The sequence below is a fragment of the Globicephala melas genome, chromosome 14, assembly GCF_963455315.2.
Source record: "Globicephala melas chromosome 14, mGloMel1.2, whole genome shotgun sequence".
Lineage (NCBI taxonomy): Eukaryota > Metazoa > Chordata > Mammalia > Artiodactyla > Delphinidae > Globicephala > Globicephala melas.
In genome coordinates this window covers 69,998,885-70,023,600 of record NC_083327.1, presented here as the reverse complement: position 1 = coordinate 70,023,600, position 24,716 = coordinate 69,998,885, and the positions used below count along the sequence as shown (strand labels likewise).

General features: G+C 39.6%; 1 protein-coding gene across 5 annotated transcripts in view; it reads right to left on the bottom strand.

Annotated features, from left to right (window-relative positions):
• GRM1 (glutamate metabotropic receptor 1) overlaps positions 1-24,716 on the bottom strand; it is a 362,418-nt gene that overhangs the window by 5,024 nt on the left and 332,678 nt on the right. For 2 of the 5 annotated variants that reach the window (XM_030853240.2, XM_030853239.2), the window contains exon 9: positions 6,080-6,164. The exons of the other annotated variants lie outside the window; for them this stretch is intronic. In XM_030853240.2, coding sequence (XP_030709100.1) covers positions 6,104-6,164 — 61 coding nt within the window. In that variant the 3' untranslated portion in view covers positions 6,080-6,103. The remainder of the gene's footprint in view (positions 1-6,079; positions 6,165-24,716) is intronic. 5 annotated transcript variants of the gene reach the window in all.

Genomic DNA, 24,716 nt, shown 5'->3' with positions numbered 1-24,716 from the left:
TTAAAAGGAAGAGGGAAAATGAGTATTTGTTTCTTAGGTGGATATGTGAAATAGACTATTTCATATCAGATTCTTTTGTTTGGAAAAATGTAGGAAATGATCAATAGTTAGCATAATGGTTTATTTAATCATTTTGAAAATACAAGAATGACTACTTCAAAAATTATATGTGAGTTCCACATTTATGATGAAGGTAGTGTTTTGACATTTCAAATTTTATAATCCTGAAAGTGAAGTGAGTCAAATAAATACAGATTTGTGTTGAAAGTCTGATATCAATTATAGAAAATTCTGGATATAAAAGTTTTAAAATAGATATAACAGGTAAAATTTTCTCATTATTTGGGAAGAAGGCAGTTCCTCCATATATCTGATAATCTATGCTGTATTTTTAATAGTCCAAGAAAAATCTCATCTCCAAAATACTATATCAAAATTAATATTTCACTCAAACGTATGCTTAATATATTCTCTAAGAATATATATCTGCTTATAAATGTGAAATTACTGACTTATCAACCTCTACACTCTCTTGTTAGAATAGCTGACTCTCTCCTGAGGTGAGCAAACTAAAGAATGAGCCGGTGGTGTCCTGGCAAGAGCATCAACCAGCCAAAGGCAAGACCAGAACCCACAGCTCCTCTTCTGAGTTTGAAATTCTAGGCAAGCTCGCCTCCCACTTTCACCTTTCTCAGTTTCCTCCATCTCTCACTCTACTCAAACTTTTTCTCTCCTTATGCATTTAATATGCCTCTTCCAGAAAGTATAAGGCTGCCCAGTTGCCTCTCGCCTTGCATAAATATGCTTTAGTGTAATTTCCAACCGCAATGCTTTGCATCCCTTTCAATTGCAATGGAAACACTTTTTCCTTCTCCAGATGCTTGCCTCTCCATGCTCATTAAGAAAATCACTAAACTAAAAGGCTGCTTGTGTCATTTAGGGGTGTGTGTGTGTGTGTGTGTGTGTGTGTGTGTGTGTGTGTGTTTTAAAAACCAATTCCCTTGAGAGCTAGTCTGACCTAATTCAATCAGTAGGCTTAGATATCCAAATGAAACATTGCCCAGTCTCCATATATGCCAGCAAAAAAGGTAACCTTGTATTGCTGGGACTTAGTTCACTCTCTGGCTCCCTCACATGGGTAGTTTTCCACCTTGTCCAGGGGTCCTATATGAGCCTCTTTTTCAATCATGTAAAAGGCATTATTAATCATCTTGCAGACAGATATGATCACAATTTAGTTCTATTTAATCCAATAGCAATTTTATTCTTGTGATGGAAGATTTTCACCCTGGCTGTCAAAATTAGCAGCTTTCATTCCCCTCAGAGTCTTGCTCTAGATTTTCTGTAAAGTGCTGTTTAATTAGGAAACAGTTATAATGCCCTAGGGAATTTATCAGATTAAGAAAATTAGATTAACCTTTTTTTTTCCAAGGACAAAATAAATTGCTTCCTAAAAACCAGAGTGGAGGAAAGGCACTATCTCATAGAAACTGCATCACAGGGTATAAACTTTGGTCTTTCTAGATTAGTTATTTTTAACCTATGGTTCACAGACAGCTTGAATGGTCCATGAATCTACATGTATATTAGAGCATTGTTTTTAGGCTGAATCAATATTATGTTTTTGTAGATTATGGGCTGCTATTTTTAAATGCAAAATGCTGTTATGACAAATAGTACTTCTAGATACAAGTGTAACTAAGTTCTGAGAAGCCTTTTTTCATGTTTTGTGTTCAAGTGGGCACTAATAAAGGTACAATTACTGTCACAGATTCAGGTGAAGGTTTAATAACCATTTTCGTGTGAAAGTGATTATCCTATTTGAAAAGGTGGAGAACCCATTGCTGTGATATTAAGAAGAGAAAAATTTATAAAATATGGGGCAGCAAAAAGGAATAAATGTGTTATAAAGATGCAATATTATTATGAAATAAGACTTTTATTGAAACCCGGATAACTTTAATACATTGTGTTCCAGCCATCAGCTTCTTCATTCTATTATTTAATTTTACTTGGTTCCCTAATCTTAGGAAAAGCAACCTGGTTTAGAAACACCACAGAATTGTCACAAAGCACCCGACCTTTCTTGCTCTGACTTCAAAAGACAGACATCAGACGGAACAATCTTATATTTGAAGATCAAATGCAGTAGTGTTTGGAGTAAATACCTCGAGTGGCTAAATATATTTGCTGATATTGCAGTGATTGGAGGAAATCGCTGTGAGGCCTAGGAGGGGCTAGAGACACGGAGGATGATGCGTGCTGAGAGTCCTGTAGAGCTAAGTGGGGGGAGGGCAGCGGCTCCAGCTCCAGCTCCAGCAGGCTTGGGATCTCGCTTTGGTTTTTCCTTCCTTAGATAAGTATCACAATCCCCCCAAACAGAAAACCCAATATTTACAGCACTTTAGAGAAGAGTTGGAAGTGGGTGGTGTAAACAGATTAGTGTATCTTTTTTTTTTTCAGATTAGTTTACCTTTGGCATTCAGAGTGATCCTGTCTGTTTTATTTGTTTCGGTAAGTCCTAGTTACATCTGCAGAGTACACTGCTCTCTGCTCCAGAGATGTCTAAAATGGGAATAACAGTGGGTGGATGTTTGAGATCAGGAGGGACGCATCCTGCACAAGCTGCCTGAGGGGGAAGCTTGCACAACACCGGTCTCCATTATGTCCAATGCAAGTCTTTGCCACTAGGCTTAATAGCTGCACAACAGACTGTAAGGATGGCATCCAGAGAGCCCAGACAAGGCAAGACCTTCCCAAGAGGAGGGAAGTCTCACTCCTTGGAATCTGAGGAGGGTAGCATTTGTTTTCTTTGAAAATGAAAATAGAAACAGGAAATGCCATTGGGTCACAGCGTGGAGAGAATGGCTCACCAAGTAAACAAGCTATAGCCGCAGGCTTGCAGACAGTTCTGCTGTGGCCCTGCAGCTACGGCTGGGACATCTGGCCTTTCAAGGAGGAGGTGGCGTTGCCCTGAGACACTTCAGATGGGATGCCAGAGCTGCCCTGTTCCGGTATCTCACCTCCACCTGTTTCAGCAAGCTGGTACCAGAATGCAGTTTGAACAGTGATTCTTGTAGCACATCAGGCATAGGACTATTTGAAACCATTTGAGTCAGACCCCTGTTTTCCCAGGCAACCCCAAGTTAGTCTTCAACACAAAGAACTCCCACTGACTCCAGTTTCCCTTCTTGAAAGCTTTCCAGAAAAAATATGCATATTTAGTATATATTCTGTGTATATATATATACATTCAGTATATATATATCTATATATCTTTGGAAGCTTATCTGAACATATTTAAAAGTTCTCACCTTACTGAATCACCACGTCTTATAAGGTAGAGAATCTCTGAATGTGTTGGTGAAGACAAACGCTTTTCGATATCATGAGAACATGGTAGTTTCTGATATTAAATCTTAAATGGCATTGTGAATTTTATCCCTCTCCTCTTTGATTCTAACCTCATCATAAGCTAATCAGAAAACCATTTGGCTTGCTGAAATATACAATATCACAAAGTCTAAATATACAGTCCTCCTTTTAGAATCTTTAGATCAATCACATTGAATATCCTAAAGTTATATGATTCAGGATAAAAGACAACATAAAGAAAATCAGTTTGCCTTTATTAAGCCTTGTGCTTTCTCCAATGAATTAATAAAGAAAAAGACATCCACAAATGAAATTACCTCATCAATAAAGTATGTAAGAGCCCATAAACTGTGTCCGGGTGTAGGGTCTGCTGTCTTGAGAAAATTGACAAATCTATTTCAAACTAAAGAGTAGAATTCTGATGGTTACTAAGCTTTTTCTAAGTACATTTTGAATGGCCTTCGGCTCAACCTAATGATGATTGCTGGCTGAGGAAAGAAATTCTGGTGCCAAAGTTTATTTATGACATCATGTTGGTACAGCAGCATTGTTTTAGCAGAGGTATACCGGGTGTAATTATATTCCTCCAGGAGGTATAGATGAACCTAATTATGTTCCTTTTGAAGAAAGTTCAGGTCAAGCATTATCATTTTTTTCTATGCTCCATGCTTCCAGACCTATAATTTTTTTTTTTTTTTTTTTGCAGTATGCGGGCCTCTCACTGTTGTGGCTTCTCCCCTTGCGGAGCACAGGCTCCGGACGCGCAGGCTCAGCGGCCATGGATCACGGGCCCAGCCGCTCCGCGGCACGTGGGATCCTCCTGTGCCAGGGCATGAACCCCCGTCCCCTGCATTGGCAGGCGGACTCTCAACCACTGCGCCACCAGGGAAGCCCCCAGACCTATAATTTTAATAGCAAGTCTTTGGATGCTCTTCAGCAATACTTGAGTCCTCACATTTTCCCTGGAAATACAGGGCAGTTGCATTGCCCTGCAGGGATTACTCCTCAGAGGCAGGAGAGATCTAGGCAGACCATAATGATCCAGTAGGCAGCTTTATTTCTATCACTAGTCCCTTTGCCTTGCTTGTTCACAAAAGCTGTGGAAACCGAAGGTCACAAAAAGAACATACTTTTTTTTTCCCCCCACAGGAACAACCAAGGCTAAAAATAGTCAGTCTCAGTCTATGGTGCACAGCTTGGAAGCTACCAATCTTCTCCTGATCCTTTACTATCTCCAGAAAGCTTGAGTAGATCTCATTTCAAAAGTTCTTTACAACCAACCTGTTAGCTTTGCTGACTGTTGCATTATTTTTTGTTACCTACCAATGATGGACCCACATTCAGCCTTTGTTTTTGCTTTTAGGCACTCACCTTTAAGTCATGAAATGTTAAGTGACTCTCTTCTCTCTCTGGCCCTGCTGTCATGACACGACAAGCACATCTACTAGTCCCATCAATCCCTTTTGACAGGCAGCCAGCAGCTGTCATAATCAGGATGTCCTTCCTGTGTTCTTGGTCAGACTCAACCCTTGGTGCAAGAAACACTCAATGCTTTTTGACTCGGGAGAATTACAGAGAATGCATCCAAGCAGACTAGAGTGGCTCTGATCTAGATGTGCAGAGTCCTCCCAGCCACCACTTATTTTTCCCTCCAAGAGTCAGTACGATTTGACTGAGACCACACACTTTCTACTGGGGCCTTTCCAGGGAATGTCAGAACACGACTTCCCAATGCACTCCACTGAGTGAAGAGAAGAGATGCTAGGGCCCCTTTCACCAGGCTCCACAGCCAGGTTCAGTAGCAAACATTTGAACAAATTGGGCTCTTCCCATCTGAAGAGCTATTGAAGCCACAGACACCTCATCAGTGAGCTCCCTCCTGCTGCAGGAATGTGTACCTTTGACTCTCCCAGGAGTTTGAAGGGCTGTAAAGGAACAGCTGAAAATGACCACAGACTCCGTGCACAATGAATTGAACATGGTCTATGTTCTTTTGTTGACTTAAAGAGACACTGTCAAGATCTAAAGGTCAAAAATTGGACCAAACATGCACCGGTTTTATCAGATGGAGAAAATCTGATAAAAGCACTAAAGTTCTGGGAAAATAGCTACTTTCCTTTTTGTTTGTTTGTTTGTTTGTTTTTGCAAAACTCACTTTTTGTGGGACTCACAGAACTTTTGCTTTGTGCTCCCCAGGGCATAGGAGGCACCCAGCAAAGGCTGGTGTCCACCTCGTCAAACTGACATTATGGAATCCTTCCATAAGTTCAAATCATGGCTTTTACCTTAATGCAGACAGGATCATATCAGATATTTGTGTAGCAGCAAAAAAAAAAAAAGGCAAAGAAAGAAAACAAAAGAAAGAGCTCTGTTTGCCACGGAGAAGCTAACAAATTTGTGAAGGGGGAAAATTCACTTTCAAGTTTGTGAGTGGGAGTCACAAACAAAAGTGAATCTCTAGAATGGGAAAAAAATGTTGCCTCTTGCATCAAAACATAAAAAAGCAAAAAGACTAACAGCTTGACAGTGTCCTTTTAAGAACAATGGACGATCAAATTAAGGCAGTCGTGCAAACCATGGCACGTAAATGGTTCCTCGTTCTTGATGGCATGCACCACATCTGTTTCCAGGTTAGAAAGTAGGAAAACCCAGGAGAGAGAAAGCAAGGGGCAAACCACTATTTTTTCCATGCAGCTTCTCTTACACATTCACTGCAGTGTGTGGGTTTTCAAAGCTGCACATGTGCCGACGGACACTGTCTGGTGGGCGAGAATTCTGGCTGCCTCTTCCTGAAGATGGAAAAGAAAAAGATACCCAGTGAGTGAGCGGTTATACATGTAACTAGAGATGGCGACCACACCACTTGGGCGGTGCCAGGGCTGGGGTAGGGCCTAGCTTGGCTCCTGAGCCTTTCTCCACGTAACCTGCACCTGCACATCCTGGATCTTCCTTGTGTTGCCCAGCTGTTTCTTACTGCCAGGCCCAATTCTGAAAGTCACATCAGTGGAGTGCATTCTTTCTTTTACCTTGTGGGACTGTCTCTTCCCAAGCGGCAGATGCTTTCTCAGCTGTGTGTATGTGTCTATCCCAAATTGGCTCTCTTCCCTCCACTCTTGACACTCTCCTTTATTCTTGGAGGCAGCGGACTCCACCTAAATCTTCCCACCCACCATCCCTCTTAAGGGATGCTCATGGGTTTATGTCTTACACTGTGACTTGTAGTGCTAATTTTACTCTATATTATGTTATCATAAAAGCAGTGCTGTCACTTAGCATAAAGTCACATGTATCTCTTGGCCCTCATAAGATGGAATGTATGTTGTGGTGGAAAGAAGGGAAGTGGCAAGAGATTGGGCAAGCCTTCCACCAGGGGAGAACGTCATCTCATTCCCTGGTTGGATGTCTCCTTGTACAGCACAGAGTGTGTGTGTGGTAAGGGGAGAAGAGCCCTGACTTGACATGACCAGGATGATGGGGTGGCCATGTGCAGGTGGCCATGTGCAGGTGGCCTTTCCAGCATCTGTTGGAGTGAGGATATGTGGGTTTCACACAAGTTAAGGACACATGAGTTTCCCACTTTATTAGGTGGTGGGATAAAGTCATCTTAGTGACACTCCACATAAGAGGGCAGCCAATCATAGAAGAGAATTTGAGGAACAAGATGCTAAAAATGAACCGTCAGCAGGTGCTGTGAGTGGTGTGGATAAGGTCACAGTCATGAAGCCCCTATAGGGCTTTCTAGAAACTCACAAATGTTCTATCAATCATCATTGGGCCACCTACCCCAAGATCCTGGTGACAATTATCCAATGTTAATCAGAAGAGGACCACAACAGCTCCAGGCAAGTCAAAGACCTTTGTCAACTCTCCTATCTCTTTTTCCCATCAAAGCAAGCAGAAAAAGGGAAATTCAGAAGAGGGAAGAGGCAGAGATATTTCAGGAGCAGACCACGTCCCTTCCTAGTCCAAGTCTTTCAGGTTGAAGCCTGACATTGTTCTGGGAAGGAGAGATGTGAGTTTGAGGTTTGAAACAAGAATACAGTGGAATATCTTTTTAATACCTGAAAGCAAGGAATCTAGTATGAATGCAGAAGGTGAGAAAAAAGATTTTTCATAGCACAGTTGAAGGTGAAGGAGAAAAAATAAAATCGATCAATATGTATATTTCCATCAAGTTTGGACCATTCAATAAGCCATTTGAAAGTACATGATCTACCCAGAACAATCTGAAGTCCTCATCCAGAGTTAAGAACTTGAAACACCTTGGTATAATTTTATTACCACTACAATAATCAATTTACTTAAGAAAATTAGACAAAGAGATAATGTTTGTTACTGAATGAGGCAAAGCAATATGACATTTAATATGCCCACCTGAAATTACAAAGATCATGAAAACAATGAAAACATTAGTAGTAGATGCCCAGGAAGAAAAATATGATGTTTGAATATATAATGAAGTTACTGGTAGAAAAGGGCATTTCACCTGTAAACTAATGTTAAAGCAACTTCATTTCTCATGAAAGAAGGCAGAAAATACACTCAAAGCATTTGGCTTTGCCTTGCTAAACTGCCTGCATCCTCTTGAATCCTCCAATTAATTCTCCTTTAGATAATGTCTGTATGTGGCCTGGTCCAGTGGTGCTGGGAAGCCAGGACCCTGGCAGGGCTGGCTTCCTGTCCCCATGACCAATACAGACACACGGTGGGTCCCTTATCAGAAGGGCCCTGTATTCAAGGTTTAGTGCTCTGTGGTCATCCTTTTGATACTTGTAATCATTTTATCACTTAATTTGTGTTTTGTAAGTGATGTTCCATGTGGAAACGGAGCATGCACTGGGGGTTTAGAGCCTCACCTCAAGCATGATACTGCCTCTCTGGACAGGTTTTCAGTTTCTTGTTCCTTGCACCCCACCCCCACCCCCCTTGGGGGCCAGAGCCCATCCAGCCTCCCACTACCCACCCCTGACCAATGATCACTGCCACCCTCCTCCCCTGCCAGGGAACTGTGGGAACGGGTGTGGGCAGATCAGATCAGGATCAGGTGCACATGCCCAATAACATCTCAAGGCAGCTGATGGCCGTGGCCAACTCCTCCTTGAACTGGCAGGTCCACTGTGCACTTGGTGAGGAACACGGCAGGGGCGAGCCTCTCGCTCATCCTCCATGTGTGTACCTCGCCAGTCCCTGTACTGTTGTTGGGATACCCTTGAGGGTTGCCGTTCTACCATGGGCTGGGGCAGGAGGCACCTGGAATGGGGAGATGCCTGGTTCAGTTTCTCCGTGGCATCTACCCAGTGACTGGCTGGAGGGGAACCTGGCAGCCTGAGCATGTGTGCGGAGTCACTGAGTGGCTAGCTGCTGCGCCTGGCAGGGTCCGTGCTTGCTCGTCAAATATCCCCCGCAAGGGAGTACAGCGTTCCATGGCAAATAAGAAACCAAAATGGCAGGTCTACAGAGAGACGGTAGAAGAAAGGAGAGGGCTTTATATTTTAGTGCCTTTAACATTTTTCCCTCTGTTTTCAACCAGGGGCTACGGGTTTTCATTTTGCACTGGGCCGTGCAATTGATACAGCTGGTCCTGTCTGCTGGAATGTACAGATGATGGATGATAAAAACCATGGGGAAACGTCTTGACAGCTTAGAGACTTGTTCTGCTGACATTAGCATAGGTGCACACAGTCTGGCATGAGGGACAGCTCAGCACTTGTGTCTCCTGGGGACTGGGGCAGGAAGCTCTGTGGTCTCTGTAGCTGACTTGGAAGTACTCTTGCAGTTATGGACAGTTCTGTGGTTGCTTTGGGGGTTTCAACCATATTGACAGCCAAATTTCACATAGTAACTCCAAGCAATCCCAAAGCCACCTTTAACTATTGATTGAAATAGTTGAAAAAATTACAGCATCTCCTTCATGGTTCCATTTCTTTAGTCTCTGACTTTGTGTTGAAGTGAAATGCAAATGACCTATGCATACAGATCTTACTTTTATGAAAGAAGAGGATTATTAAAGGTTACAGGTCAAGCCCTGAAAAATCTGATTCCAGAGTGGCCATTTTATCAACTGCATTAAGTCTGAGAGAAGGAGCTGGACTTTGGGGTATTTTTAACAACCGTAGAACCATATATTCAACCAACCCCAGAGTCCGCAAGCCAGAGTAAAAGCTTGGAGGGAAAATGCAGCATATGTGGGCTTGTCAAATATAAGTCCCAAATCTGTGCTGAATCTTTTGGCAGAAACTGTGGATTTAATGAAACCCCAGAAGTTTAGTTAGAAAGATTCATCTTCAATTTCTTCTGAAAATGCAAAGCTTTTTTTTCTTTTCTTTCTTCTCTTTCCCCCTTCCTTCCTTCCTTCCTTTCCTTCCTTTTTCCTCCCTCCCTCCCTTCTTTCCTCCCTCCCTCCCTCTCTCTCTCTCTTTCCCTTCCTTCCTTCCTTCCTTCCTTCCTTCTTTCCCTTCCTTCCTTCCTTCCTTCCCTCCCTCCCTCCCTCCCTCCCTCCCTCCCTCCCTCCCTCCTTTCTTTCTTTCTTTCTTTCTTTCTTTCTTTCTTTCTTTCTTTCTTTCTTTCTTTCTTTCTTTCTTTCTTTCTTTCTTTCTTTCTTTCTTATCCCTTCTTGGTGTATGCACACCTTCTCCCATCTATTCCCATTGTCCAAATAACCTTTCTTTGTATAAGAGACTTTCTGCTTTACAGCTAGTCACCCCTACATTGGTTTCTATGCTAAGAATGATTCTTTATGTGAACTTGAGAAGTTGTTACAGACGAAGTCACCCCTACATTGGTTTCTATGCTAAGAATGATTCTTTATGTGAACTTGAGAAGTTGTTACAGACGAAGTCACCCCTACATTGGTTTCTATGCTAAGAATGATTCTTTATGTGAACTTGAGAAGTTGTTACAGACGAAGTCACCCCTACATTGGTTTCTATGCTAAGAATGATTCTTTATGTGAACTTGAGAAGTTGTTACAGACGAGTTTTACTCCTTATAGTGTAGCAATAAGCTCACAGGACAAGGATTCAGGAGACCAGCTACTCTGCAACTGAGGATTTGCCTCTTTCAGACTCAGTTTTTCATCCATAGAGAAGGATTGATGAAATAGTACATGTAAAAATGCTTCCAAATAGCAAAATGCTATCCCAGCTTAAGACAACTCTATTGGAGGAGCAAAGGCACAGACAAAAGACTGATGTTTTAAATCTCACTGTGTATTTAGGTTAGACTAATTCATAGTACCTCCAACTTCACTTCATTTTACTTATGGATTTTAACCACTTCCTTATTCAAGAATTTCAATAACTTCTAGGAGAAAAATATTTTCTACTAGAAACTAAGAAAATAGTTTTCTAAGAAAACTAAGAAATTAGAAAATAGTTTTCTCTCTTGCAATTTTTTTTTTTTTTTTTTGCCAGCAACATTAGAGACATTGAGTGGATATGTCAGGAGCCGGTAAAACTAGGTACAGTCAGGTTAGCTGTCTGTATCTGAAGTTGCATGTCTATGACAGGTTTGGAGGTGAGACTTTTAGCAGAGATAAAATGGTCTATACAATTCCAGATCGTCACCATGGAAATAATGTGGCAGCTGTCCAAAGTAATCATAAAGATTGATGGCAACCACTCAAGACCATTTTAGCAGAAGATATCTATCTTTCCTGTTGTTATAAATAAATAGGATAATTTGTGCCTCTGATTGCCTTCCAAAGCAAAATGCATTCTTTCTATTATCTGAATTTAAATATTAATTTCTCAACATTCATTCATCAGAGTGGAAAATGGAGCTCTGACTGTATATATAGGCCCGCTGTAAATGGTAATTGTTCCACTCTTCCTTTTAATACATGCACATCTAACATAGTACAGTAAGGCTCTTTATATAAACACAATGCAGTGTGAAATATTTCTCTATTTTAAAATCCTTAATTGTAAAGATTTCTAAGTGAGATGCTATAGAGAACAATTTAATAAAATTCAATTCAATTACCATCACAGATTTGTCAAATATTAACATTTTGTCTTATTAAGTTTCCTTTCCTTCAGAAAACATTAGGAATATGTTTGAAGCCCTCTGTATATTATTCTTAATACTAATCCTCTCCTTTTCAAGAGAAAATTTGGTATATATCATCAGTTGGCATATGCTAATACCTTTACATGTGTAGTCATATGTGTTAATAAATAATGTGGTAGTGTTTAGCATATTAGATTTCATATCCATAGCATCACACTATATTTCCATTCAGCAATTTGCCCTTTTGCATAGTATTATGTTAATAGATATAGCTCTAGTTCATTCACTTAAACTAAATTGAATAAATACCACACTATCAATAATATAATCAATTCTCCTACTGATGGCCATTTAGGTTGTTTCCTACATACTGCTAGTTTAAGCAATACTGCAGTAAACATGCTTGGTTATATCTCTTTGCACACATATGAGACAGCTTTTCTATGGGGTGGACCAAGAAGCAGAATTGATGGATTGTGGTGAAGGCACATTTGTCTTTCTTATGTATTGCCAAATTGCTCTACAAAATGCTTGCAGAATTTACACTGGTATGTGAGAATTCCTACTATTCTTTCCAATTCAGTTCATTTTTCAGACATCTTTAAAACTGAGTATTAGGAAAATTATTTTAAATATATAAACATGGAAACAATGCTAAAAATGAACCCCCATATCCCTATTACCAGCTTCAATAATAATCAATATATTTGTGAATCTTATTTCATCTATACCTGCCATTTATTTATTTTAAAACATTATGTCATTCCATCCATAAAGAATTTAGTATATATTTCTACAATATAGGTACACATTTTTATAATAAAAGGAAAAAATATTGTCACACTTAAAATACATTAATAGTGATTCCTTAATATTTGATATTAAATATTTGATATTAAATAGATGATATTTGAATTTCCCTGATTGTCTCATGTATATTTATTTTACTCTTGATTCTCACATCATCCCAATAAGAGCTGCACGTTGTATTTTGTTGATGAGTCTTGTAAGTCTTTTTTAATCTGTAGAGGTTCCCTCCTCCTTTTTGCTTGTTATTTATTTGTTGAAGAAACATGCAGATTATAGATTTTACAGATTGAGTCCCTGTAGTGTCATTTAACATGTTTCTCTGTTACTTATGTTGCCTATGATTTGATAGTTAGATCTGAAGTCTTGATCAGCTTCATGATTAATTGTATGGGAAGAATAGTTTGTTGGAGGCAGAGTTTTCTTTCTGTTATACCACACAGAGAAGCACATAAATTGTGTTTTCTATTAGTCATATTAAGATTGATCAGTGGGTTTAGATGTTGTCAGCCTGATGTACACATTATAAAACTCCCCATCAATCTTTCATCTAATGGCTTTAGCAGTAATTGATGACATTATATAGATCAATTATTTTATTAAAAAACTAATAAGTGACGTTATTATCATTCTATCATCCCTTCTGTATTTGTCGACTAGATTTCTTTTTAAAAGAAGAACTTATTTTTATCAACTATTTAATTCCTCTGAGATAAAGTTCAAACAGAAAACACAAGCCCAATGGATGAGTCTTTTCTTTGTCAATGCTCAGAATGATGATTCAGTTTTCTAACATCTAGCAACAGTGATCAGTGTACCACCTGTGGGACTGTTTCTATTGTCTGTTTCCCTTGGTTTTTTTTTGATTCTGTAGAGGTTCTAGGTTATCTCTACCAGAGTTACTTTGCCACTTTTTCTGCTAAGTAGAATGGGAAAGATCAACTCAATCCAGTCAGAAACTGAGCTGAGCAAAGTTGTTTTGCAGTTTGTATAGGAGTCAGTCTACTGTAGGGAGAAGGGTATATCGCTTCAAGACTTTTAACAGAGCATCTGGCTGTGCACTAGTACAGCTCACTTGGTGGGTCTTTATCTCCTCAGCATTGAGAGACTGTGGGATATCCTGGCTGGCTTTTCGAAGATTTTTAGTTTAGATTTTTGGTCCCCCACCACACACAACTTCAGAATTAGGCACGTGTCTTAACAGGGAACCTGTATCAGGTGTTTGAGAACTTTGAGTCTCCAATCTTGTCAGTGCAGATTCAGGTGATTGCTAAAAGTGTTTTCTAGCCTGTCTCCTCAGCAATTGAAAGGCTCCATGAAAATGGACTCTCCATGTCAGAGGTGTTTGGCTTATCTTTTAACCTTTCTGATCCAGCCAACTGCAAACATCAGCAGATGGTTTTTTTGTTTGTTTGTTTGTTTGTTTGTTTGTTTTGCGGTACGCAGGCCTCTCTCGTTGCAGAGCTCAGGCTCCGGATGCGCAGGCTCAGCGGCCATGGCTCACGGGCCAAGCTGCTCTGCGGCATGTGGGATCTTCCCGGACCGGGGCACGAACCCGTGTCCCCTGCATCGGCAGGCGGACTCTCAACCACTGCGCCACCAGGGAAGCCCCTCAGCAGATGTTTTGAGGGAGAAGCTGGACATGTATTGAAGCCTCTCATGCCTTTTATTTTATCACTTCAGCCTCCAGTGACTACAAGATCTCTTCTGTCTTCTCTCCTCCCTCCACTGACACTCTGCTTGGGCCAAGTCTGGATACTCGTCCTTTTGCCAGAGCCTGGAGTTGGCAAATGCCTCCAGGGAAAAGCATCTGCAGATCATCTGCTCACTTCTCAGTTCTCCCATTTCTGATATTTTAGTTCTCACTAATCCCTGTCACTTCAGCAGCTCCCTGATGCTGAAAAAAAGATAGCTTTTGTCTTTCATACCTGTTTTCTAAACCTAAAGTATTCTTATTCTTCACAACATTCTGCACATACTTCCTTCAGGAATTCTAAAATGTTTATCAAGTTCTTGACCACACTGCAATGTACATTATATCTTTGCCTCTCTCCTGTGATCCTTTTCACTTATTATATAAGTTAATTCTTATCTTCAACAGTAGGCAAGCCATAGTTTCTGGAGGGCAGGCTCCATGGATGATTTACCATTGCTTGCTAGTTTATCCCCCTTTTACCTACCCCAGTTCTGGGAAATAAAAGGAAACCATGTAATTTCTCATGCAAACTGATTACTTTTAAGAGTGAAGGAAGTGCTCTTAAAAATTATGTCATGACAAAAGCCATAAACTGGGACTTTCCTGGGCATACAAAGAGACATGTGGTCATCTATTTACAGTAAATGTTGAACAAGTGATTGAATAAACAAAACAGAATGAAGAAATATTCCTAATATGAAAATAATACAGAAATAGCCCTGAGCTTCTTTATCACTTTGGTAATTGCAGGAATATCAAAAGCACTTATTGTTTTTGTTACTAATTCCTAAATTAATTCTCATACTCAATATTGACCGTCATAAAATCTCCAGCAAAATTTACATTAAAAAAATAAAGTAGTAAAAATAATGTGTATATGTATTTGTGTGTGCAAAAACTAGACTATACATAAATATGTTAATGGTTTTTCTCTGTGTATTGGTAGAATTGTAGATAATTTTTATTAGCTGTTTTGTGTTTTCCTATTTTTTCCAAATTCCCCACAATTAATATTTATCATTTTTTAAAATATGAAAAATAAGCAGTAACTGTTATTACAAAAAGAAATTTATAATACATAATTCAGAGGTAAAATTCCCTCTCCTTTTAGCTTTACCCCAATAAACTAAGGTATTATATGGGAGTTGTGAATATATATTATTTTTGCTGGAAAAAAATTAAAGTAAAAATTCTAAATATATATTAAAATATATGAGGAGCTACTAAGGAGAAATATCAAATATAAATTACAGAATTTGGGAAATTATACTAATATTTTGTATGTACTGAAGTCTTAATTCAAAATTTTTTAGTAAATTTAGTCTTTATACTGTAAATAAACATTTTACTGTATGTATATTTTCAATGTTCATTCTCACATATAAGCATCTTTATTAATGAGAGAGTAAAAGCTCAAAATTAGAAAAAAAATACAACTTAAGTTACGTAAAAGGAAAAAAAAAATACCCTGCTATGTTTCCAGATAAACTTTAGGTGCCAAACTGCCAAAGTGAGTTTTTTTTATTATTTTGCTCTGATTTATCACAGAGGGGGAGAGAAAGAGATTATGAAAACAACTTGCCAAAAACTAAAGTCTTCACCTCAGGATGTTCTGCAAAAAGATTTAGAGTGGCCGATGGAGCTGAACATTGGGAAGCATTTTTTTTTTTTTTTTTTTTTTTGCGGCACGTGGACCTCTCACTGTTGTGGCCTCTCCCGTTGCGGAGCACAGGCTCCGGACGCACAGGCTCGTTGGCCATGGCTCACGGGCCCAGCCGCTCCGCGGCATGTAGGATCCTCCCGGACTGGGGCACGAACCCGTGTCCCCTGCATCGGCAGGAGGACTCTCAACCACTGCGCCACCAGGGAAGCCTGGGAAGCATTTTTTATTACATCTCCAGCCTGCTGCGGAAATGCCGGGCACCAGTAAACAATATGTATTAAGGATGATTCTGTTTGTATGTATCCTTATCAAATATATTCTATAATGAAATAAAATCTGAAAAGTGGATTCCTTATTGACCTATAATCATGAAAGTATATAACTTTAAATTTTTTTAAAAAGAAATTATTCCTTTGGTAAGAAGCTTAAAATTCATGATAACAAAAAAGGACTTAGATCACTTGAGAACTTTGTGAGGCTTTTAATATTCTTGGCTAAAGCACTAATATTAGATATATGTTTTCACTAAAATTTATTTTATACCACCACTTCTGTTTAAGCAGAGGCATTAATATCTCCATGTCACCACCCAGCAAACCTGAAGAGAAACTGATAGGCAATTATCATAGAATTTCTTTCACAGTATTAGAAGTACAGTCACCATAGCCGTAAAAGAAATCTTGGTCGTATCATAACCTATTGAGAAAGAGGAAGGGGAGATATTAAAACTGGTATAAGAGGACTTCTGTGTCCAGTTAAGATGTAATTCCTTGGGGTAAACCAGCTCTCCCACTGAGAACAACTAGAAAAAAACAGACAAAATACTTTAAAAAACCATTTAGAGACATTGGGATGCTGTCACGGCAGCCAGAATCCAAGGGACCAATAAGTCAGAAAGAAGAGAACTTCAGAGAGGTAAGCAGATAATCGTCAAGCTATTTTTCTCATTGGGACATTTGATGATTCTTGATACAGAAGAGCAGATTGAGAGTCCAGGCAGAGGATCTTAAGTAAGAGGTAAAGAAGCAAGAAAAACAAATATTTACAGGGCTACAGACACAAAAATTTGAGTTCAAGTCTTCCAAGGTAGCCAGGACTTGAGGAGCCAAGACCCTGAAGAGAAGGTCAAGAAAAGTGAAACCAACCCACCACTTGGTGGGTTTCCTTTAGAAATTTTTGCAAACTTTAGGCTGCACAAAGCACAGGATACAAAGCTAAGTAGAAAGCTGCTGAAAATCAGTGCAGTTTTAGGTCGTCTCATAGCATTTAAAGGAATCATTTAAAGAATGAAGAAATGAAGTAAACGGTGAGGACTCAGGGTCTTAAAATCCCTGATCTCAAGATCATTATCATCAGGAAAATGCAAATTAAAACTATAATTAAGTACTACTACACACCCATTAGAATGGCTATCATGTAAAAGACCATCAACACAAAATGGATCTCACACGTTCTTGGTAGGAGTGTGAAATGACAAAATCACTGTGGAAGTCTCTTTGGCAGTTTCTAATAAGTTAAACATACACCTGCCTTATCATCCAGTAATTCCACTGCTAGGCATATACCCACAAGAAATGAAAATTTATGTCCATAAAGATGTACGTGTATGTTGATTGTAGCTTTATCTGTAATACTGAGAGCTGGAAATTGCCCACATGTCCGTCAATGAAATAGATTAAATAAATTTTAGTATACTCATACAAGGTAACACTACTCAGCAATTAAAGAGAATAAACTATTGATACATGCGGGAGCAAGGATGAGTCTCATGCTGTGTGAAAGGATGGCTCATAATGTATATACAGTGAAACTATTTTAAAATGGGGAGATCAGGAGAGCATGTGTAAACAATTTGTTTTAACTCTTCCCAGTGATTAATTCATAGTGGTAGTATTAATTGTTAGACATTTCTATGGCTACTGTGGAATAACATAAACATATACTTATGATATATTCTGATTCCACCATCTGTTTCCTTGGGAACTAGGATTCTTATTATGGCATAAATGTAATATATATGTAGTACATGGTAATACATGAGCTGTCCATGAATTTCTGGATCAGAAAAGCTGAGAACAGATATAGTAGGGAGTCTATGGAACACTTATTTTAAGCTACTTCTTAAGACCTACCAACTATACTGTTCACTGGTAGAACATGGTAAATAGAATGTGAGTATTGTCATCTCCAGTGTTAGAGATAAAGCAACTGAAGTCTGTAGAAAGGTAAATGTGAGAAACATAGTGTGATCGTATGGACCACACAGAGTGCACATTCCTAAGGAAGCGTCTTCCCAGGGACTGATGAGGATCTGGTTCTCAGACTTGCAGTCATTCTTCCCATCACTCGCCACCCAGGTAAATATCACAGCACAACTTATTTTGTCTGCCCAATAAGGATAATATATCATCCAGGGTGAGACTTATATTAAACAAGCTCATATAGTGAGGTTGTTATATAACAGAATTTCAATTTCATTTGCGGTAGGAAATAAGGTACAGGATTTAGAATACCAAAATATATATAAATAGGGGAAGCCAATAATTAATAGTTACTTGCTCACCGGGAATCAGAAGAAGGGGTGGAGTGTGGCAAATGTCAATACTTAAACATTTGATAGCATTAAGCCAATATAGCTTACTTCATCCTTTTAGTCTTAGGGATCACCTTGTCATTTGTACCTAAATTTTCAGAGCCCGTGACTCACCATCCCCTTCACTCATCTCAGCATCAGAGAGGTCTATGGCCGTTTCCAATGTTTGTTTGTTTGCTTTTCTCTACTTTTGTGTCTGATCAGTCTCCCTCTCTTATAAATCAACCACATTTTAGATGTGATGGTCCATTTAATCTGGTAATAGTTCATATGTTATAGGCTTTGGAGCTAAACTACCCTGAGGTGACTGCACATCTCTATTTACTCTGAATTTTGTGAGCAATCTTACTTTTACTTTTCTTTTTACCTTTTAAGCATTTCTTTCTGTTCACTATCTTCTTCCCCAGTTGTCAGAGCCCTAGGTCAGGCCACTCTAATCTCCCACCTGGACACTGCTACAGCCTCCTCCCAGAATGCCCCACCTCCCATCTTGCTCTCCTGTGTCCTCCACGCTGAGGGTGGAGTATTAGCTCTAAAACACGTTTCTCACTAATCACAGTGCACCCCTGCTTTGTGACTGTGGTGACTTCCATTGTTCAGAGGATGAGATCCACGCTCTTGAGGTCTGTAAGGAGGCCCTGCGTGATCTGGTCTTTGCCCGCCCTTCTTGTCTACTTATCACACTTTCCTTTCTTCTCACCTCCAGGCATCCTGGAATTGCTTCCTGTCCTTCAGCCATCAGTGGGTTTTTTTGCTCAGAGCCTTTACACTGTGATTGTTTGACTGGTCTACCCCTTTAGCTCCCTTCCTTTCCTAGCTAACCCCTTTTCTCCTTCAGAAGTCAGTCTAAATAATTCTTATTCCTGGGAACATTTCCAGCCCCCACACACTGGGGCTGGTTAGGTCCTCTTAATAACACTCCTGTAACACCTTGTACTTATCCTTACAAACATTCACTACACTTGTAATTACATGTTCAATGTTTGGTCTCCTGGCTAGAATCCCATTTTCCACAAAGGCAGGGGCTGGATCTGTTTAGTTCACCACTGTATTCCCTGCCCGTGTCTCAATGGCCAGCACAAGTAGGTGCTTGAATCAATTAGTCATCAGTGCTTCTCCTCCCAATGTAAAAAGGGGTGCATCAGGCCTTGAGCTCATTCTAACCATCAGAGCAAAAGAGATTTTATACTAGGATCGGCCCTAGAATAACTTTTGATTTTAAACAGTTGGAGCTAAACAAAACCTTACTAAAATTGCTTGCAATTCTATCTCTTACAATAAGACACTGACAGAATCAGTGGCTAAAGTCACAGAGCTGCCTGGTGACGGATCTACAGCCGTCCTTCCAATCCCTCACCCCTCCCCTAGCTGCCCCATTATCGTAACTTCTTTTATTCTACTTTGATCATGTAAGTCTTCATTCCTTTTTCTTTGTTAACACTTTTCCTACTCCCCATCCCACACCCACCTAAGCCAAACAACATAAGCAGTGCAAGTTTAATCAAGTGGAAAATGACATTAATTTCCACAGTGTTTGAGAGCATTTACTAGAAACAAGCTAACAGTATATATTTTTATAACTGAAAAATCAGGGAAAGGAAAGTATTTTCTATCATTATTGATTTCTCCTAAGAAGTTGTTTTTCAATATCTTTAGCAGCATCACCAGGGACGTTGCCTAATTTCATTAGCAGCAGACTCCTCATTCATCTGGAAGATAATCTGCATAGAGGGTATTGTTAAGTTGCCTTCAGTTATAGGAGATTTCCCTTACCCCTTCGAAATAAAATAAAAATATAGACACATTTTTGGGTTAACTGGATTAAATATTTGCTGATTTTCCTCTTCTATTCTATTAACCAACGTTAACAATAAGTAATATTTTATTGTTGGTCTGTAATTTATTATGTATTTTAATTCATTCAGAAGACAATGTCCTAACAATCCACATTTCTTCAAAAACAAAACACCTTTTCCCTCCTCTTTGTTCATCTTGAGGCGACTTAGAAGTATTTTACAGCCAGGGTTCTCTATAAAGTAGCAGAGACAAGGCTCAGTTTTTAAATGTGTTTGACTCTACACCTCACACGTTCATAACAAACGCCGCGTCAGCGTGATGCATTTTCTCGCCCCTCCATTGGTACATCTGCTGGAGTTTGTAGCAGTCACTCACATTTTGTATAGATAGGTGATCACTTGGCTGGCTGGTTACCACCTGCAGGTTTTGAAGTTTCTTTTCATCAACCTTTCTAAATATAAAATGCTGGTGCTTAGAAGTTACTTATTCAGATGCCAAAGAAGAAAGGATGGGTGATAGTTGGAGATGGAATCACTCTGGTGGAGACACTTGTAGGGCTTCTGTTCACGTCACAGTCATACCCCTTCTCTGCGAACGGCCTCCCTGATCTTACCCATGGAGGACGGGAGTGATGGGCCCCTGGAAGATAATTTTATACTCTGTGACTTCACATCATCTTTGTCCGTCATTTCCTTGACCTGGGATAGACACCTGAGTCAGGCTGAGGTAATCAGTGTCTGTCTGTGTTACGTAGAACCACGTGGGTTGAGGGAATCGAAGCTGTCTCTTTGGTAACTGGACCGATAGCATGTAAACTCAGGAGCACTGCGATGGTTGTCCTTGGACTGACCATGAGGGCCCAAGAAATGGAGAAAGCAGATGTATGAGGAGAAGAAGGAGGTGTGCAGGGAGCCAGGAGATGACGTAGATGCCTGGAACCTTTTTCCTCAGAAGCCCGGTCCCCCTTGTGGCCCAGAAATGTTCCAAATCTTGTTACTATATCTGAAATTATTCCTTATATTTTTTCTATTAAATATCCCACCGCCTTTTGCTTAGGCTAGCTTCATCTGGCTTTTATAACTTGCAGCAAAGGAGTTCTAATTAATGAGCCTATAGGCACTGTTCTCATTGATATGAAGCTTCCAAATCCACTGGTACTTTCTTCTGTTTCTTCATTGAGCAGGCTGCTAATATTTTTGCTCTTGAACCTGCTTTATGAACGTGTTGCTCACATGGTCTGCTTCCCTTTTGAGTAGGTAGCACTTTACACTGGACTCTAAGGCTAACAGATGGCATGCAAACGATCTCATCTTTCTTCAGCTGTGGCCAAGCATGGACAGGCTGCCAAGTCATGTCAAACAGGGTGTGCTTCTTCTCACACCTCTCACACTGAGTAATGCCAGTGCGCCTGGGCTTTCCGCAGACACACAGCTCCGCCATTCTACATAGCGTGGATATCACAAGTTGAGTAATGATGCGTATACCCAGTTTTTACAACTGTCATTACATGAAGGTGTAATGCAGAGTTTTATGCTAGTATATGAACGTTCACACCTCCTCCCCTATTTTCATAATTTTAATGTCACTAGCTAACAGCTAGTGAAATTTTACTATACGCTAGGCACTGCACTGTACTCTATAAATTTTCCCATTTACTTACACAAAGGGAAAATAAATATGCTTAGGCTAGCTTAGGTTGGCTTCTATAACTTAAAGCCAGAGAGTTTTAATTAACGAACCTATAAGCTTTGTTCTTAGGATCTAAGGACATCCATGGTCATATTTAGCCTGCAGGCCTTCAGTGTCTCCTCTGATAGTTTCTTTCATCTAACAGGTGACTGTTACATACAGTAGGACCAGGATAAAAAGAGTATCTGTTACGTAGAGTGGGACCTTGCAAAAATAACAAACCCAGACTCAGTAAACTTCTGACTCTAAATTTACCCACCCACCTGAATCACCACATTATACCATTTTCTATTATTTCACTCTCTGGATTTTATTGTAACGATGTGTTATACCAATAAACTATGACCTTCTTAAGGGCAGACTCCATGTCTTATTCATTTTATTGAATACATGAATGAATGAATACATCATTGAGGTAACAGACATAAAGGTGATGAAAATTATATTTTAATTAAAGTGATAAAAACAAATGATTTTATCCAGAAAACAATGATTTTAGTCCCATTTCTTCCTCTTATAAAAATGGCCTTGAACTTTCCAAGCCTTAGTTTCTTCATTTACACAGTGGTGTTATGTGTACCTACTTTGGGTCATTATGGATATTCACCTGGAATATTTTTGAATTCAGTTCAGAAGCTACACGTTATAAATATAGGAGAATAAAACATTAAGTGTGAGAACTTGAATATGTATGTCATGCAAGTTCATTTGAATTTGAAAGAAATATAAAAGGTGGCCTATGTTCAAAAGGAATATGTTCTCTTTGAAGCTGTAGCAAAATCTGTGCCCCATGGTCTCAGTGTAGAACTTGAAAACATAAAATATGAGTATTTAAAGTAGCTATCTCTGTGTTATTTGTAGAATGAGTATATTATTCACAGGAGGGAAAAAAACAAGGAAACAACGGTGACTGCAAATTTGTGTCCCCACCCCCCTATCCTCATGTCATTCATCTCTCCCCCTGTACTTAAGTCCATGCCCTCTGAAGGTGGTCTCTCACCACGGCAACTCCTCAACACACAACTTAGTTACTTATCTGTTTTCATTCTAAATTATGGCTAATATGCTTTTAGGTCATCGTGTTACACATTTCAGAGAGTAAAGGCATTTCATCTTGTTTTTTCAGGGGGCATAAGGCTTTACCCCAAACAAAATACCCTCACACTGGCAGCCTCAGGCATTATGACTGGCTGTCAGGAAGAGAGTCAAGGATTTGGATTTCTAGCCCCTTCTAATCACAGCTGAATGAAGGTAACTGTTTCATTCTCAACTGAGTCTGGCTCTGAATACACAACACGCTTCTTCTACAAACAACCTGTACTTAGGAGCTGTGACTCCTCCAACTCCACCCGTAATGCCAGGACAGCATACCTTACTTCCCAGCTTTCCCTCATTTGTCCCATTTCAAATCTTACAATCAATGTTTGTAAGCCCAGAGTCTGATAAAATCAGTAGTAAGAGTTGTATGTTAGGATTTTACTTAAAATTCATCTAAGTTTCTAGCTTAATTTTTCCATCTTTTTTTTTTTAATGACAAGCAACACACATGTAGTGAAGTGAGAACCAGCATCAGCCACAACCAACATATTCTTCAAAATTGGTGCTTCGTTATGACACTTGTCAATTGATGTCCAATGGCTCTATTGCAATGGCACAGCTCTGGGTCAGACTGCCCAGCATAACCCGTATGATCTCTAGTTTATATTTTCAATTTCTGTTTCTCTATCAGCTCCTTTCTCATATACTACAAACAAGCTTAAATTTCTCCTCTATTATACCACTTCTCCCTCTCTCCTTGGCTTCCTTAGATACTGTCTAAACTTCTTAATTCTTTTAATGACAAACTCCTCAACTTACAGCTATAAAAATTCTACTCACATCACACCACTTAAATGACTCAAGGATAACCATAGAGTCTCCATCCTTGGGGATCCCAAGGATCCCAAGTTCTTTTTTCTTGAAACAGTCTGTTAGAGACTGAATGGTTGTATCCCCTCAAATCCATATGTTGACATCTTAACTCCCCAACGTGATGGTATTAGGAGGTGGGGTCTTTGGGAGGTATTTAGGGTTAGATGAAGTCATGAGAATGGGATCCTCATTATTACTCTTATAAGAAGAGACACCCCACAGCTCACTCTCCCTCCTCTCCCCTTCTCTCTCTCTTTCTGCCCCCATGCTTGTACAGAAAATTGGTTATGCGAGCACACAGCTAGGCAGAAGGCAGCTGTCTGCAACCCAGTGGGAGAGGCCTTACCAAGACTCAACCATGCTGGCACCCTGATCTTGGACTTCCAGCCTCCAGAACTGTGAGAAGATAAATGTCTGTCTTTTAAGCCCCCAGTCTGTGGGATTTTACTATGGCAACGGAGCTGACTGAACGAGTCTCCTTGGTTTCCTTGACACTGTGATCCCTCTTTCTCCCCTTTTTTATTCTGTGCTGTTTACTGCTTTCAGGTTTTCCTTATTTATCTTATCTCTTAAATGTAAATGTTCCCTAATGTTCTTCCTCCTACTTTCTTCTTTTCTCATGTCTTAATCGCTCTTTTGGCCACTGTAAACATTCTGACAATTAAGTCTCAAATCTAGAGCTCTGGCTCAGACCTTTCTCTTAAGCGTCTGACTTAATTTTTCAATACTTTATGGAAGCCTCTATTTGAATGCCTTTACTGGATTTTCAGTTGATAAGTCTGAAACCCAACTTATCAACATTTCCCCGGTCCTATTCTGACAGGAGAATACAGGAGTATTCCCTATCAGTTTTTATGGTAGTTGTATTTTTCCAGTTACCCAGGCTCAAATCATGAGAGTTGTATTCTATTGTTCATTTCTTTCTTACCCCCCAAAATCAATATTCCAGTTCTAATGAATCAAACTCAGAACATGTTTTCCTATGCATGCCTGGGATTTGACTTTTATTTCACTGCTCAGGTTTAAGCCTTTTATTTTCAACCTGTCATTTGGATTTTTATAGCACTTTATTAACTAGTCTTTCTATAGTCAATCTCTTCCCATAAAGCTTACACATGGTCATAAAACTTCACAAAAGTCATTAATGCATCTTGAGGTTTATATGAAAAGTATCC